This window comes from Acipenser ruthenus, chromosome 51 (assembly GCF_902713425.1).
Source record: "Acipenser ruthenus chromosome 51, fAciRut3.2 maternal haplotype, whole genome shotgun sequence".
In the NCBI taxonomy this organism is placed as follows: Eukaryota; Metazoa; Chordata; class Actinopteri; order Acipenseriformes; family Acipenseridae; genus Acipenser; species Acipenser ruthenus.
The window spans coordinates 5,924,144-5,943,036 of record NC_081239.1 but is presented as its reverse complement, the minus strand read 5'-3'; the positions used below and the strand labels follow the sequence as shown (position 1 = coordinate 5,943,036).

General features: G+C 36.1%; 1 protein-coding gene across 2 annotated transcripts; it reads right to left on the bottom strand.

Moving 5' to 3' along the window:
• Positions 1-5,817: 5,817 nt before the first annotated feature.
• LOC131722745 (zinc finger protein 79-like) lies at positions 5,818-18,546 on the bottom strand. 2 transcript variants are annotated; one of them, XM_059015796.1, is made up of 3 exons: positions 17,428-18,546; positions 8,109-8,444; positions 5,818-7,020 (listed from the first exon to the last, which is right to left on the bottom strand). In XM_059015796.1, exons 1-3 carry the CDS (start codon positions 17,696-17,698, stop codon positions 6,179-6,181), a joined length of 1,449 nt encoding a protein of 482 aa, XP_058871779.1. In that variant the 5' UTR covers positions 17,699-18,546; the 3' UTR covers positions 5,818-6,178. The 2 variants fall into 2 exon arrangements, with proteins under 2 accessions (XP_058871779.1, XP_058871781.1); XM_059015798.1 differs by having other exon boundaries at positions 8,109-8,429; positions 17,428-18,541.
• Between the last annotated feature and the right edge of the window lie 347 nt (positions 18,547-18,893).

Below are 18,893 nucleotides of genomic sequence, written 5' to 3'. Positions count from 1 at the left end.
ATATTCATATGGTGAGAATTTGTCATGTGCTTGGTGATGTCAAGTGTGACAGGAAACACACACATAAGGGTGCAGGGTTAAGGTTGTATGACTACCTTAACTTGCAATTTCCTAACTGTTTGGACATTTGCAAACAAACCTTAACGTTACTTTAACAGAGTTTTTGCCATTGAATTTCCATAGTTTTGCAAAAGGCATCTTGGAAAATAAAAAACCACTAACACAAGAGACACACACCAAAACTACCCACTGCGAGTAGTATTTATTAATTATGTTTTGTCATGTCTTATACTTTCCAAAATATATATTATTATTGACCCATATCATTAACAAAAGTGAAATAACTTGTTTTATTTTACTCATGGATGTTCAAGCATTCTGATCCACTTAAAGTCGTTGAATATATAACCAAGGCAATTATGTTTCAAAAATACAAAACGAGAAATACGACATTTTTAACAAGAGTAGCTTTCATAACACAGCCATGTAACAAAGAGAAAACACACCCAACATCAATGTGCCAAATGTGAAGGTACAATGGTATTGTGTAATATAGATACCAAAAACATCCGCCCATCTTTTAAGTTTCGTTAAGAGAAATAGAACTAAACATTCTTGTTAGGTCTTATTGTGTATTCTGTTTTCAATATGTATAGATACCAAAAATAGATACCAGTGTAGCATAGTGGTTAGGGCTCTGGACTCTTGACCGGAGGGTTGTGGGTTCAATCCCCAGGTGGGGGACACTGCTGCGGTACCCTTGAGCAAGGTACTTTACCTAGATTGCTCCAGTAAAAACCCAACTGTGTAAATGGGTAATTGTATTAAAATAATGTGATATCTGTATAATGTGAAATAATGTATAATGTGATATCTTGTAACAATTGTAAGTCGCCCTGGATAAGGGCGTCTGCTAAGAAATAAATAATAATAATAATAATAATAAGTTAGAAAAACGTAACAGCCGTTTTAAAGGGGTGATATCAAACACAATGGCAGGGTTTACCTGCACGTTGGAGTCATGCCAAATATTGTGCTTTAAGTGTTAAATTTAAGGTGGTACTGCTGAATTACAATAGCTGCGTTACATAGACAAGCCCTTACCAATTTTGACCTGATGGGCTTGCTGTCCATTGTCAGGAACGTGTTGCTATCCATGTTCTATGATTGTATGGCAAAGTCCACAAATAACAGCAATATAGAGCGACCTTCACGGCGCGCCAGCGTAGAGCGACATTTAAAAATCACTCTTTTATTTCCACAGTCGCTCTATTGCTGGTATACGAGGAATTCGCATGACAACTGTAGAACGTGGATAGCAACACGGTCCTGACGATGGACAGCAAGCCCATCAGGTCAAAACTGGTAAGGACTTGTCTATGTAACACAGCTATTGTAATTTAGCAAAACCATCTTAAATTTAGCACTTAAAGCACGACATTTAGCAGGACTCCAACTTGCATGTAAAAAGGGCCATATAGATGTCACTTGTATAGGGGATATCCACAAAAAGTCATTAAATAAATAACCAAGGCAATTCATTCCACTTAACTCATGGTTACTTTTACCAGAGCAAAAAAAACAAATCTACATATTGCATCTAAAAAAATAATAAAGCAAGGATTTGCAAATGTTTTCTTGACAAAGTGGGGCATAACTGGTAAAGACATACATGTTAAAAGAACTTGTTTTTTTTCACCCTCACTTTACCTGTAATGCCAATGGCACTTCCTAGGCAGCATAAAGAGGGTTGACTGTACAAAATTCCCTTAAGTTCTGGCTCATGATTTTACCAAAAGTTATAATGTTGCTTGTTTAACAATATTGATAATTGATATTGTATGTAATTAAAAAAAAAAAAACCTTTGGTTACAGGTATCAACAAACAAAATGAAAGGCAGCTGGAGGCTGTGTCATGATGGAACAACACACTGAACACAAGTCTGTAGTCAAAGCAAAAACAGTCGGCAGAGGAATTGACATTTTGAGATTATTTCTCAAGGATCGTGGTACAAGGTGCTGCTTGGAACATAATTCACCCACTTATAGTCACATACACTGTATACAGAGATTACTTGCTCATACACTATAATGACATGCATGTACTCTATACTAAGACTTATGCACTATATAAGGGCTCTTCACACTGCAAGTTTCAGCCCAGGTCCAAGGGTTGCAAATCCACATGGCAGCGAGCCACAAAATGAATGCTGTGAGAAGCAGGGTAAAGGAAGCAATTCACTGCAAAATCGTAATGGGAGTGTTGTAGTCAGATGAAGAGGTACAAAAATGAATTACCATCTGAGAAAATGACAGCATATTCAGCACGTTGCTGCAGTCTCCTTGTCTGCATGACTGTAAACGAGACCATCTTCACAAAATAATTATATATTAATAAAAAACAGATACAGTGGCTCTCAAAAGTATTCACCCCTTGGACTTTTCCACATTTTATTGTGTTACAACATGGAATCAAAATGGATTTAATTAGGAGTTTTAGCCACTGATCAACACAAAAAAGTCCATTATGTCAAAGTAAAAAATAAAATCTACAAATTGTTCTAAATTAATTACAAATATAAAACAGAAAATTTTAATTGATTGCATAAGTATTCACCCCCTTTGCTATGACACACCTAAATAAGCACTGGTGCAACCAATTGTCTTTAGAAGTCACATAATTAGTTGAATGGAGTCCACCTGTGTGCAATTAAGGTGTTTCACATGATTTCAGGTTAAATACACCTGTCTCTGGGAGGTCCCACAGTTGATTAGTACATTTCCTAACAAAAATTACATCATGAAGACAAAGGAACATTCAAAGCAAATCTGGAATAAGGTTCTTCAAAAAGCACCAATCAGAGGTAGGATATAAGAACATTTGCAAGGCATTAAATATCCCCTGGAGCACAGTAAAGTCCATTATTAAGAAATGGAGAGAATATCGCACAACTGTGACACTGTCTAAAACAGGCCATCCTCAAAAACTGAGTATCCGGGCGAGATGGGAACTAGTCAGGGAGGCCACAAAGAGGCCTATGGCAACTCTAAAGGAGTTACAGTGTTCCACGGCTGAGCTGGGAGACACTGTGCATATGGCAACAATAGCCCGGGTGCTTCACAAAACTGGCCTTTATGGGAAAGTGGCAAAAAGAAAGCCATTGTTGAAAAAAACTCACATCAAATCTCAGCTAGAGTTTGCCAGAAGGCATGTGGGAGACTCTGAGACCAAGTGGAAGAATATTCTATGGTCTGATGAGACCAAAATAGAGCTTTTTGGCCTCAACGCTAAGCGCTATGTTTGGCGCAAGCTTAACACCGCACATCATCCTGAGAACACCATCCCTACCGTGAAGCATGGTGGTGGCAGCATCATCATGCTATGGGGATGCTTCTCTGCGTCAGGGCCTGGAAAGCTTGTGAAGATAGAGGGCAAAATGGATGCAGCAAAGTACAGAGAAATCCTGGAGGAAAACCTGCTAAAGTCTGCAAGAGACCTGGGACTTGGGAGAAGATTCATCTTCCAGCAGGACAATGACCCCAAACATACAGCCAAAGCCACACTGGAGTGGCTTAAAAACAAAAAGGTCAATGTCCTGGAGTGGCCCAGTCAAAGCCCGGACCTCAATCCAATTGGGAATATGTGGAAAGAGTTGAAAATTGCTGTTCACCAAAGGTCCCCATCCAACTTGACGGAGCTTGAGCAATTTTGCAAAGAAGAATGGGCAAAAATTGCAGTGTCCAGATGTGCAAAGCTGGTAGAGACTTATCCAAATAGACTCATGGCTGTAATTGCTGCCAAAGGTGCCTCTACCAAATATTGACTCAAGGGGGTGAATACTTATGCAATCAATTATTTTCTGTTTTGTATTTGTAATTAATTTAGAACAATTTGTAGATTTTATTTTTCACTTTGACATTATGGACTTTTTTTGTGGTGAAAAACAAGTTCACAGCTCCTGAAACCTGAGAGCTCCATTTAAACTGGTGTATTTTAATCAATCATTATATCACTTTGAGAGTAAAACTGATGAGAGGGTCCGGCTTGAGAACGTACACAACACTTAATAAAGGAAGCTCCAATAAAAATCACACTTACAACACGTCTTTATTGTTACACAAACTATTTTACTGCTGTTGGGAAACTGATGCAGACCCAACCTGAGACCCTGTTTGCATTATCAAATACCCGGTCATTTATCAAACTGACTTTGCAGTTTACGGCTGGACAGCTACAGAGCCTGTGTTAAGAAACCATTTAAAACAATACAGGGCAGGAAGAGGAGCTGATACCGTCATACCTGGACAAGTTTATGTGCAGAGAAAGGTACGGCAGGAATTGTCTAGATGCATTTATAAATACTGCATCAGATCACACAGCTGCACAGGGGGTGCGACCCACATCTTAAAAGAAAAAAAATAAAATAAAAGCTGAAAGTTGAAGATGAATGATACCTGATGTTCCAGGGACAGCCTCTTGTGTCTCCACTCCAACACCATCACTATCAATAGCATCTTCCAGTGCTGTCATCAGATCTGGTATCCTTGACTTTATTAGGCTGTAAATCTGGTGCAGAGGTTGTGCAGGCTCTCCAGATGAATGCTGCTGGCATTGCTTTGTAACAGCATTGCGTGGCTCTGCTTTCAGCCTCTTCCACAGATAGTGGTGAAGCGCACAGCACTTATGCAAATCTGTTAAAGAGAATGTAGTTCTGGGATTTTAAAATGGCATCAGAACTACATTTCCCAGTGCCTAGTGCTCCTAATGAAGCCAGCAATGAGAACCACCTGGGTCAATTGCGATGAACTTGTGGATTCAGTACAGAGCTGCATACTAAGCTGTGAAGCAGCTAATCACAATCTACTTCAAACAAAAGATGGAAGCATTGTTGCTAAAAGTCCCATTTCCAAGTATTGAAAATGCCTGCTCTGTCTTCCATTCCTGATTCTGCAGTTTATAAATCCTCCATCCCTGATTCTAACTTCCATGCAGGCGTGTGAGATTGCTGTTTAAAATCTCACAACCTTGCAATCTAAAACACTACAAATAATAACGACTTGAAACTACAGATCATAAAATATCTAACGAGAGTGCATTTCCCAAAATCATAAATAATATAAAGTTATAACAAACTTGTAACAGCGGAGAACATTTTACAGGAAAGCATAGAACTGAAACGGGCTTCAAAGCAACATCAAGTTAAACATGAAAAAAATATTTGTATAAACCACAGAGCTATAGAATACTTAATGACAAAATATATGTTTTGATTGCACATGGATCGCTTGTATGAGCAGACAGCAGTTTAAAAATCTGCTCCAGTCATGGTATATATAAGAAATGCAGAAACAAGGACGTCTACGGTATTTATTACTGGAGTTTTAAAATGAAATCCTTGATTGAAGACACTGAACAACATTTAAAACAGCATTTAATACAGACAGCAAAGCATTTTTAATATAGATTTTATTTGCTTTAGTAGTCTCGATGTCAATCAACAAATTTATATCAAAAACACAGAACCTGCGTTTGTTAATAGATTACCCGAGAGTGAGAGGGCAGTATTAAACACATCCTGAGCAGAAATCATCTCGTTAAGAAGCAATGGTATGCAGCCCATTACATTCCTAAAAGCTCTCTGGTGCCCCCTGCTGGAAACAGTACTGCTTTACACTTCAAGCTGCCCGCATGATAACTGCAGTACACTGTGCTGTGTCTTGAGGTACCGCAGATTCACCGTGGTATCGGGGAAGCTTCCACAGAACCCACTGCAAGAGGCTGAGCAACGCAAGAGAAAGGAAAGAGAAACGTGCATTCATAATAACAATCTATTTAATATATTACTAATGTGAGGTAACACAATCCGAATGCTCAACAAGACGATGAATACAAGACGTACTCGTTCATATTTGAGTCTGTGAGCTTTTGATCTGAACACATTGTGATTAGGGGGGACCCTGTTTATCTAGCAAGTTTATTGTTTTGTTTTCAGTAAATATTTCTGTATTTAGTCAAATGTCCTCCTGTTGTTTAAATGTCCCCAAGCATCTGCAATTCTGAGAATGTTCGATTCCTGTAAGAGCCAGCAATTAAGTACAGGGATAGGATTACACACCTGTGTGAATTTTATGGTGTCTTTTAAGGTTTCCAAACAGGCTGAATCTCTTCCCACAAACATCACAGTTTTGAGGTTTCTCTCGTGTGAATTTGATGGTGTCTTTTAAGGTCTCCAGACTGGCTGAATCTCTTCCCACAAACATCACAGTGATAAGGTTTCTCTCTTGTGTGAATTTGATGGTGTCTTTTAACGTCTCCTAATCGGCTGAATCTCTTCCCACAAACACCACAGTGATAAGGTTTCTCTCCTGTGTGAATTTGATGGTGTCTTTTAAGGACTCCAGACTGGCTGAATCTCTTACCACAGACAGCACAGTGATAAGGTTTCTCTCCTGTGTGAATTTGATGGTGTCTTTTAAGGTCTCCTAACTGGCTGAATCTCTTCCCACACTCAGTGCAGTGATGAGGTTTCTCTCTTGTGTGAATGCGCTGGTGTGAATGAAGATTTCCTAACTGTGTGAAACTCTTATCACTGGAATGTATGTGGGAAGGTTTCTCTGTGTGAATGCGCTGGTGTCTTTTAAGCAGTGATATATGATTGAAACTCTTCCCACAATCAGCCCAGGAACACGTAGTGCCTCCTGTGTGATTTCCCTTGTGAGTTTCAGGAGCGTCTAATTGACAGGAACTCTTCCCACCTTTAATAGAATGAGGCAAGGTCTTCAAGCTGCCCTGGGTTTCAGAATTGTTAAAACATGCAGAATGTGGTGTCTCTGTACTCTCCACAGTAAGTGGGTGTCTGTCTTGTAAAGAAGGGATTTTAACTGAGTGAGTTCTCAATGTCTTCACATACTCTTCTTGGGGTGTTGTTTCTCTGTGTTTCTTGCACTGTGGTTTGCCTCTAGAAGAGTTTTTGCACTGGGGTGATGGAGTGGAGTCGTATTCTCCATCTACTTTAGAAGCTAAAGAAAGAAAGAGAAGAGAGACAAAGGTTATTGTACAGCATTCTTCCACATGCACTGTTCTGCAGGGCTTCATGTCATAAACATGACAATAACAACACAGCAATGCTTACTGTGAGACGCACAAGAGTGAAATGTGCCTCAGAGAAAACATTACAGTCCCTGGGATAGTTGTAGTGAGATGAGCTTTTAAAACATGATATTGTATTTGAATAAAGTTTAAGAAATAAAATAAGACTGATGGGTCATACAATACGGGTTCACTCTCATTGTGGCGATGCTGCTGCATACTCTCCACAGAAATGGTCTACTGAAATGTTTCTTCTGGTGACGCTAAGCAACCCGACTGGATGTGACATCACCCAGTGATGGGACATGTGATCCCTGCAGCTCTGTAACGCTGTGGGAGCAGCACAACTGCAAACAGTCTATCAGAAATGGGGAAAGGCACAGATCTAACACAGGCGGGTCCAAGGCTGGCCCTTTGACTCCTGCTCTTTGTTCCAACCCTGTTCTGAGTTGTTTAAATGAACCAATTAAAGCTCCATCCAGGCACAGGAGCAGCACTTTATAGAAGTGAACCTGTTCAATGAGGAGTGGAATGGACTCCAGGATCGTGATTGGACAGCGCTGATCTCACAGCATTCTAAAGAGGCGTGGCAGCGGCTGCACATCTAGCGTGATTGGACAGCGCTGACCTCACAGCATTCTAAAGAGGCGTGGCAGTGGCTGCACATCTAGCGTGATTGGACAGCGCTGACCTCACAGCATTCTAAAGAGGCGTGGCAGTGGCTGCACATCTAGCGTGATTGGACAGCGCTGATCTCACAGCATTCTAAAGAGGCGTGGCAGTGGCTGCACATCTAGCGTGATTGGACAGCGCTGACCTCACAGCATTCTAAAGAGGCGTGGCAGTGGCTGCACAGCTAGCAGGTGTCTCAGGAGCAAGCACAGTGATGTCCTTGTTGACATAGTGGTTGGGCAGCTCCCCCTTGTTAAAATATGAATCTCAAGCACACTGCTGGTGTTCAGTACCAGGTTCTGCAGGATCAATAGGCAGCTCAATGCTGCTTGTTTTGTAGGATTACCTCCAAATCCCAGATCACATTCAGATGGAGAATCATCACACAGGTTGGATCCCAGTTTGTTGTTCTCCTCAAGTGTACAGATATTATTTTCAGTAGGTAGTTCCTCTGCGATGGGGACACATTCCTGTTCTATGAATTCCTCTTTAATAGGAACACATTCCTGTTCAGGGACGTCTTCATCTTTAACACATGGCAGCCCTGTAATCTGTATTAGACTTGCACACCACTCCTGCTCAAAGGACTCCTCTTGTGTGTAAACTGCTTCTATCTTTGGCCCTTCCTGTGCTTCAGATTGAGGGATAGCGTGGCTCTCTATGGGATCTGTGGGAAACAAAACTGTATAAAATTACAACTCTTACTTACTAGCTAGGTTCCTCTACAAAGCCAGCCCCTTGTCAGAATGACTGAATAGATTCAATTCTTTGAGCCTGTCTGCATACGACATGCCTTTTAAACCCGGGATAATTCTGGTTGCTCTTCTTTGCACTCTTTCTAGAGCAGCAATATCCTTTTTGTAACGGGGTGACCAGAACTGAACAGAATATTCTAGATGCGGTCTTGCTAATGCATTGTAAAGTTTTAACATTACTTCCCTTGATTTAAATTCAACACTTCTCACAATATATCCAAGCATCTTCTTGGCCTTTTTTATAGCTTCCCCACATTGTCTAGATGAAGACATTTCTGAGTCAACATAATGTCACCGGGTCTAAGAGGAGCTATTTGTCTTATTTTATTGATTTATTTTTAATTAATAGTGCTACTTTACCCTTTTTTAACTCCCAAATTAAAACACAATTTCCCTCGCAGCAGGAAACAGCACAACAGCTGAGGACAACAGAGGGAAGTCTCAGCAAAGTGTCTGAGGAATATCTTTCTGTGAACTCATACTGTATTGTGATCATGGTTGGGATGGAAACTGTCATCACAGAATACAAGTTTCAATGTGTCAAATACAACGAGCAGACAAGGGGCTGCAGCAGGAGAGCTGCTTATTCTCAAAGCAGCTTCATGGAAACAAGTGATTTACACAATTCTGACTCTTCAAAGTGCAGCAACATGTTTTTTGTACAAACTCCACCTGTGTAATAATCATTAGTAACAACATTGGAAGCTTGCTTGTGCAACGTCATGTGAACTGTAGATATGCATCCAATCACATCCCTTCAAGTATTACAATACATTTGTACTGGTGTGGCTCTCCCTATTGCATGCATCCTCTGCTCTTAAATAGTAACCTGTATTAGGAAGTGTCTGTGTTTTAAACAATATGAGCGATCGTTTCCTAATTCTGTTTACCATGAGCTGAACAATGTACTTTATTTATTTATTTTATGATTAGAATTTTTCTAACAAACTGCAGCTTCACGCTGTTTTGAGCAAATTATAGATTTTAATAATAGAATAGACACTGTTATAGTATAATATATACTGTACCACTATCCATTCTTAATAATACACACTGTTATAGTATAATATATACTGCACCACTATCCATTCTTAATAATACACACTGTTATAGTATAATATATACTGCACCACTATCCATTCTTAATAATACACACTGTTATAGTATAATATATACTGCACCACTATCCATTCTTAATAATACACACTGTTATAGTATAATATATACTGCACCACTATCCATTCTTAATAATACACACTGTTATAGTATAATATATACTGCACCACTATCCATTCTTAATACACACTGTTATAGTATAATATATACTGCACCGTTATCCATTCTTAATAATACACACTGTTATAGTATAATATATACTGCACCACTATCCATTCTTAATAATACACACTGTTATAGTATAATATATACTGCACCACTATCCATTCTTAATAATACACACTGTTATAGTATAATATATACTGCACCACTATCCATTCTTAATAATACACACTGTTATAGTATAATATATACTGCACCACTATCCATTCTTAATACACACTGTTATAGTATAATATATACTGCACCACTATCCATTCTTAATACACACTGTTATAGTATAATATATACTGCACCACTATCCATTCTTAATAATACACACTGTTATAGTATAATATATACTGCACCACTATCCATTCTTAATAATACACACTGTTATAGTATAATATATACTGCACCACTATCCATTCTTAATAATACACACTGTTATAGTATAATATATACTGCACCACTATCCATTCTTAATAATACACACTGTTATAGTATAATATATACTGCACCACTATCCATTCTTAATAATACACACTGTTATAGTATAATATATACTGCACCACTATCCATTCTTAATACACACTGTTATAGTATAATATATACTGCACCACTATCCATTCTTAATACACACTGTTATAGTATAATATATACTGCACCACTATCCATTCTTAATACACACTGTTATAGTATAATATATACTGCATCACTATCCATTCTTAATAATACACATTGTTATAGTATAATATATACTGCACCACTATCCATTCTTAATAATACACACTGTTATAGTATAATATATACTGCACCACTATCCATTCTTAATAATACACACTGTAATAGTATAATATATACTGCACCACTATCCATTCTTAATAATACACACTGTTATAGTATAATATATACTGCACCACTATCCATTCTTAATAATACACACTGTTATAGTATAATATATACTGCACCGTTATCCATTCTTAATACACACTGTTATAGTATAATATATACTGCACCACTATCCATTCTTAATAATACACACTGTTATAGTATAATATATACTGCACCGCTATCCATTCTTAATAATACACACTGTTATAGTATAATATATACTGCACCACTATCCATTCTTAATAATACACACTGTTATAGTATAATATATACTGCTCCACTATCCATTCTTAATAATACACACTGTTATAGTATAATATATACTGCACCACTATCCATTCTTAATAATACACACTGTTATAGTATAATATATACTGCACCACTATCCATTCTTAATACACACTGTTATAGTATAATATATACTGCACCACTATCCATTCTTAATAAGACACACTGTTATAGTATAATATATACTGCACCACTATCCATTCTTAATAATACACACTGTTATAGTATAATATATACTGCACCGCTATCCATTCTTAATAATACACACTGTTATAGTATAATATATACTGCACCGCTATCCATTCTTAATAATACACACTGTTATAGTATAATATATACTGCACCACTATCCATTCTTAATAATACACACTGTTATAGTATAATATATACTGCACCACTATCCATTCTTAATAATACACACTGTTATAGTATAATATATACTGCACCACTATCCATTCTTAATACACACTGTTATAGTATAATATATACTGCACCACTATCCATTCTTAATAATACACACTGTTATAGTATAATATATACTGCACCACTATCCATTCTTAATACACACTGTTATAGTATAATATATACTGCACCACTATCCATTCTTAATAATACACACTGTTATAGTATAATATATACTGCACCACTATCCATTCTTAATAATACACACTGTTATAGTATAATATATACTGCACCACTATCCATTCTTAATACACACTGTTATAGTATAATATATACTGCACCACTATCCATTCTTAATAATACACGCTGTTATAGGATAATATATACTGTACCACTATCCATTCTTAATAATACACACTGTTATAGTATAATATATACTGCACCACTATCCATTCTTAATACACACTGTTATAGTATAATATATACTGCACCACTATCCATTCTTAATAAGACACACTGTTATAGTATAATATATACTGCACCACTATCCATTCTTAATAAGACACACTGTTATAGTATAATATATACTGCACCACTATCCATTCTTAATAATACACACTGTTATAGTATAATATATACTGCACCACTATCCATTCTTAATACACACTGTTATAGTATAATATATACTGCACCACTATCCATTCTTAATAATACACACTGTTATAGTATAATATATACTGCACCACTATCCATTCTTAATAATACACACTGTTATAGTATAATATATACTGCACCACTATCCATTCTTAATACACACTGTTATAGTATAATATATACTGCACCACTATCCATTCTTAATACACACTGTTATAGTATAATATATACTGCACCACTATCCATTCTTAATAATACACACTGTTATAGTATAATATATACTGGGCCGCTATCCATTCTTAATAATACACACTGTTATAGTATAATATATACTGCACCACTATCCATTCTTAATAATACACACTGTTATAGTATAATATATACTGCACCACTATCCATTCTTAATACACACTGTTATAGTATAATATATACTGCACCACTATCCATTCTTAATACACACTGTTATAGTATAATATATACTGCTCCACTATCCATTCTTAATAATACACACTGTTATAGTATAATATATACTGCACCACTATCCATTCTTAATACACTGTTATAGTATAATATATACTGCACCACTATCCATTCTTAATACACACTGTTATAGTATAATATATACTGCACCACTATCCATTCTTAATAATACACACTGTTATAGTATAATATATACTGCACCACTATCCATTCTTAATAATACACACTGTTATAGTATAATATATACTGCACCACTATCCATTCTTAATAATACACGCTGTTATAGTATAATATATACTGCACCACTATCCATTCTTAATAATACACACTGTTATAGTATAATATATACTGCACCACTATCCATTCTTAATAATACACACTGTTATAGTATAATATATACTGCACCACTATCCATTCTTAATAATACACACTGTTATAGTATAATATATACTGCACCACTATCCATTCTTAATACACACTGTTATAGTATAATATATACTGCACCGCTATCCATTCTTAATAATACACACTGTTATAGTATAATATATACTGCACCGCTATCCATTCTTAATAATACACACTGTTATAGTATAATATATACTGCACCACTATCCATTCTTAATAATACACACTGTTATAGTATAATATATACTGCACCACTATCCATTCTTAATAATACACACTGTTATAGTATAATATATACTGCACCACTATCCATTCTTAATAATACACACTGTTATAGTATAATATATACTGCACCACTATCCATTCTTAATAATACACACTGTTATAGTATAATATATACTGCACCACTATCCATTCTTAATAATACACACTGTTATAGTATAATATATACTGCACCACTATCCATTCTTAATACACACTGTTATAGTATAATATATACTGCACCACTATCCATTCTTAATAATACACACTGTTATATTTTAATATATACTGCACCACTATCCATTCTTAATACACACTGTTATAGTATAATATATACTGTACCACTATCCATTCTTAATACACACTGTTATAGTATAATATATACTGCACCACTATCCATTCTTAATAATACACACTGTTATAGTATAATATATACTGCACCACTATCCATTCTTAATACACACTGTTATAGTATAATATATACTGCACCACTATCCATTCTTAATACACACTGTTATAGTATAATATATACTGCACCACTATCCATTCTTAATACACACTGTTATAGTATAATATATACTGCATCACTATCCATTCTTAATAATACACACTGTTATAGTATAATATATACTGCACCGCTATCCATTCTTAATAATACACACTGTTATAGTATAATATATACTGCACCACTATCCATTCTTAATAATACACACTGTTATAGTATAATATATACTGCACCGCTATCCATTCTTAATAATACACACTGTTATAGTATAATATATACTGCACCGCTATCCATTCTTAATAATACACACTGTTATAGTATAATATATACTGCACCACTATCCATTCTTAATACACACTGTTATAGTATAATATATACTGCACCACTATCCATTCTTAATACACACTGTTATAGTATAATATATACTGCACCACTATCCATTCTTAATACACACTGTTATAGTATAATATACACTGCACCACTATCCATTCTTAATAATACACACTGTTATAGTATAATATATACTGTACCACTATCCATTCTTAATACACACTGTTATAGTATAATATATACTGCACCACTATCCATTCTTAATAATACACACTGTTATAGTATAATATATACTGCACCACTATCCATTCTTAATACACACTGTTATAGTATAATATATACTGCACCACTATCCATTCTTAATAATACACACTGTTATAGTATAATATATACTGCACCACTATCCATTCTTAATAATACACACTGTTATAGTATAATATATACTGCACCACTATCCATTCTTAATACACACTGTTATAGTATAATATATACTGCACCGCTATCCATTCTTAATACACACTGTTATAGTATAATATATACTGCACCACTATCCATTCTTAATACACACTGTTATAGTATAATATATACTGCACCACTATCCATTCTTAATAATACACACTGTTATAGTATAATATATACTGCACCACTATCCATTCTTAATAATACACACTGTTATAGTATAATATATACTGTACCACTATCCATTCTTAATAATACACACTGTTATAGTATAATATATACTGCACCACTATCCATTCTTAATAATACACACTGTTATAGTATAATATATACTGCACCACTATCCATTCTTAATAATATACACTGTTATAGTATAATATATACTGCACCACTATCCATTCTTAATACACACTGTTATAGTATAATATATACTGCACCACTATCCATTCTTAATAATACACACTGTTATAGTATAATATATACTGCACCACTATCCATTCTTAATAATACACACTGTTATAGTATAATATATACTGCACCACTATCCATTCTTAATAATACACGCTGTTATAGTATAATATATACTGCACCACTATCCATTCTTAATACACACTGTTATAGTATAATATATACTGCACCACTATCCATTCTTAATAATACACACTGTTATAGTATAATATATACTGCACCACTATCCATTCTTAATAATACACACTGTTATAGTATAATATATACTGCACCGCTATCCATTCTTAATAATACACACTGTTATAGTATAATATATACTGCACCACTATCCATTCTTAATAATACACACTGTTATAGTATAATATATACTGCACCACTATCCATTCTTAATAATACACACTGTTATAGTATAATATATACTGTACCACTATCCATTCTTAATAATACACACTGTTATAGTATAATATATACTGCACCACTATCCATTCTTAATAATACACACTGTTATAGTATAATATATACTGCACCACTATCCATTCTTAATAATATACACTGTTATAGTATAATATATACTGCACCACTATCCATTCTTAATACACACTGTTATAGTATAATATATACTGCACCACTATCCATTCTTAATAATACACACTGTTATAGTATAATATATACTGCACCACTATCCATTCTTAATAATACACACTGTTATAGTATAATATATACTGCACCACTATCCATTCTTAATAATACACGCTGTTATAGTATAATATATACTGCACCACTATCCATTCTTAATACACACTGTTATAGTATAATATATACTGCACCACTATCCATTCTTAATAATACACACTGTTATAGTATAATATATACTGCACCACTATCCATTCTTAATAATACACGCTGTTATAGTATAATATATACTGCACCACTATCCATTCTTAATACACACTGTTATAGTATAATATATACTGCACCACTATCCATTCTTAATAATACACACTGTTATAGTATAATATATACTGCACCACTATCCATTCTTAATAATACACACTGTTATAGTATAATATATACTGCACCACTATCCATTCTTAATAATACACACTGTTATAGTATAATATATACTGCACCACTATCCATTCTTAATAATACACACTGTTATAGTATAATATATACTGCACCACTATCCATTCTTAATACACACTGTTATAGTATAATATATACTGTACCACTATCCATTCTTAATAATACACACTGTTATAGTATAATATATACTGTACCACTATCCATTCTTAATAATACACACTGTTATAGTATAATATATACTGCACCACTATCCATTCTTAATAATACACACTGTTATAGTATAATATATACTGCACCACTATCCATTCTTAATAATACACGCTGTTATAGTATAATATATACTGCACCACTATCCATTCTTAATACACACTGTTATAGTATAATATATACTGCACCACTATCCATTCTTAATAATACACACTGTTATAGTATAATATATACAGTTACATGAAATAAAAGCGAGTCTAAAACCACACCGACATCACCACGAGGGACATTACAGCGACTGCACATAACAGCACTATGACATCACCACGAGGGACATGACAGCGACTGCACATAACAGCACTATGACATCACCACGAGGGACATGACAGTGACTGCACATAACAGCACTACGACATCACCATGAGGGACATGACAGCGACGCAGTCAGAGCGGGCTTCACCACAGATTTTCTGATTGCAGACGATTAAAGTTTTTTTTTCACTGTTCCCATACAGCTCCATCATAACTAGACTGGTAAATACGATCAGTAAAACCTCCATTCAATAAAAGCGTGTTTCCACGAGCATTTTTTATGTAGTTGGGCTGCATATTTTTTTTCATTTCTTGCAGAATGATATTCAGCACGTGTTTTGATTATATAATTTAAAAAACATTGTGAGCGCGCTATTATTTCAAGTACTGCTGTTAATCAGGGTCTGTACACTGTGTCTAATAAAAGGCTCTATTAAAAGACCCTCACAAATACATCACAGAGATATTTACATTCTCAAGCTCTGCAACATGGTCTGTGACTGTCTCAGCGGGACTCTATACACTTTACCAGAAGGACACTGCAAGTCTCTCTAATTACAGACTGGTTAAGACTTACCAATATAGTAGTTTCTAGAATACCTATTTAAATATGAATTAGACTAGGTTAGATGCACTACGTTCTTATAATCTATAAAATAACACAATGCCTCAATTAGACTCCTTATAACCAATATTAGGACAGAGCTGTGCTATTAACCGCGCTTATAATAATCAAACACTTTAAAACGTGTCTGAAGAGAGATTCGACCCAAGATCTTTCCAGTAGAAGGCGGTTTGAGGTGTTGGATTGACCGAGCAATACCACCCAATAAAACCAATCTTACCTTGAAATATGAAAGGCTGTTTAATGTCTGCATGTGCAGCGTTTATACACCCTCGCACGGCTTTCAGCTCGCTCTCTGATATTTCCAATCTCAGCTTCAGACTTTCATTCTCTCTCTTCACTCCAGACATTTCCTCTTGTAATTCAGTGAATTTGCTGCAGACAGCTTCAGTAATCGCGCACACGACGCTGTCTGCAGCCGCTTTCACTGCGAGCTCGACGGTGGAGGCGAGCTCGTCTTGAAACCACGACACGGAGACACTGACGTCCATCTTCACTGGTTTTAGTTTGAAACTGGTCTAGCGGAATCCTCTTTGCATTCAGAAACACCGCCTTCGGTTTGTATTTACTAAGATATATGTGTTTTTACCGAAGCCTTCTCATTCAAACATATTCATCACTTCTCTGGTGTGATAAAGAAACGACACAAACAGACTTTGCAAGGAGTAACTTCCGTCTTTCAGAATTAAACGCGTTTAAATGTTTTTTTTTTTTCAGTAAATAATCTCATTGAAAAGCTCAACTTGTCTGTAGATACGAATGACACGCTCCACTCTGTGTGTGAAATTCAACAGAGAAAACGGATTGTTTTATTTTCCCGGAACTCCGTGCAGGTAATAAACAAACACAAAACTCACAAATTATTTATATTTAAAAAAAAAAACAACAACATTTCAACCCAAACTAAACACTTTGAACAGCAGCAGACAGACAGCGTGTTGTAAAATCACCAGCGGCTGCATTCAGCTCTCTCCAGGTAATCACAGCACACCTTTCTGTTTCCTGTACTGAAATGAACGCGTCCCTAGCAGAAGGCGTGTCTGGTCGGAACCGCCTCGTATGATTGGTGTCGGTCTCCCTATCCCGATGCGAGGGCGGCTCGACGAGGTCATGAAGCTGGATGCAGAGCTCCCCGTGTCGGCTCTTGCAGCGCTGTGTGTTCGGCGTGATGCTGACGCGGCGCGGAATCCGAAATGGCGGCAGATTCGACTGTCTCTGCTTCTAATGCGCGCGGGCGCGCTGAATCCCAAAGCCGCCGCTGCTGCGCAGTTCTGCACAGACACGCCTTCTGCGAGGGCTGCTGCGTGACGTCACTAAACTCCACCCGCTGAAATCTGCGCAGTTCCAGCGCAGCTCTGAAAAGCAGCTGCGGGAGGCTGGCTGCGGCTGTGAACCAAAGAGACGATGCCGAGATCACGAGTGAGCTGCCAATCGAATTGAAATAGCTACTAAAACTACTGCTGCCCCCTTATTAGTGGAGGGGAACGACATGTTATCTTTACGCCTGTCAACGCTGTATTAAATACACGGTAACACATTAAAATAAGCGTCTGTTCATATGTAATGCATGATGAATTGCAGACACGGAATTACATTATTACAATTAGAAATGTATGCATCATGAATTCATATTGTATCAGCTGATAAATGAGATCACACGTAACTCATCATGAATTACACACACTA

Bases quoted from the DNA above. Each gene is read 5' to 3' on its own strand.
- LOC131722745 (XM_059015796.1), bottom strand. From the start codon at position 17,698: ATGGACGTCAGTGTCTCCGTGTCGTGGTTTCAAGACGAGCTCGCCTCC. The intron at 8,445-17,427 runs GTAAGATTGGTT...AATTTTATACAG, and splicing joins ACAGCCTTTCATATTTCAAG to TTTTGTTTCCCACAGATCCC. The intron at 7,021-8,108 runs GTAATCCTACAA...TTCTTTCTTTAG, and splicing joins ATGTGATCTGGGATTTGGAG to CTTCTAAAGTAGATGGAGAA.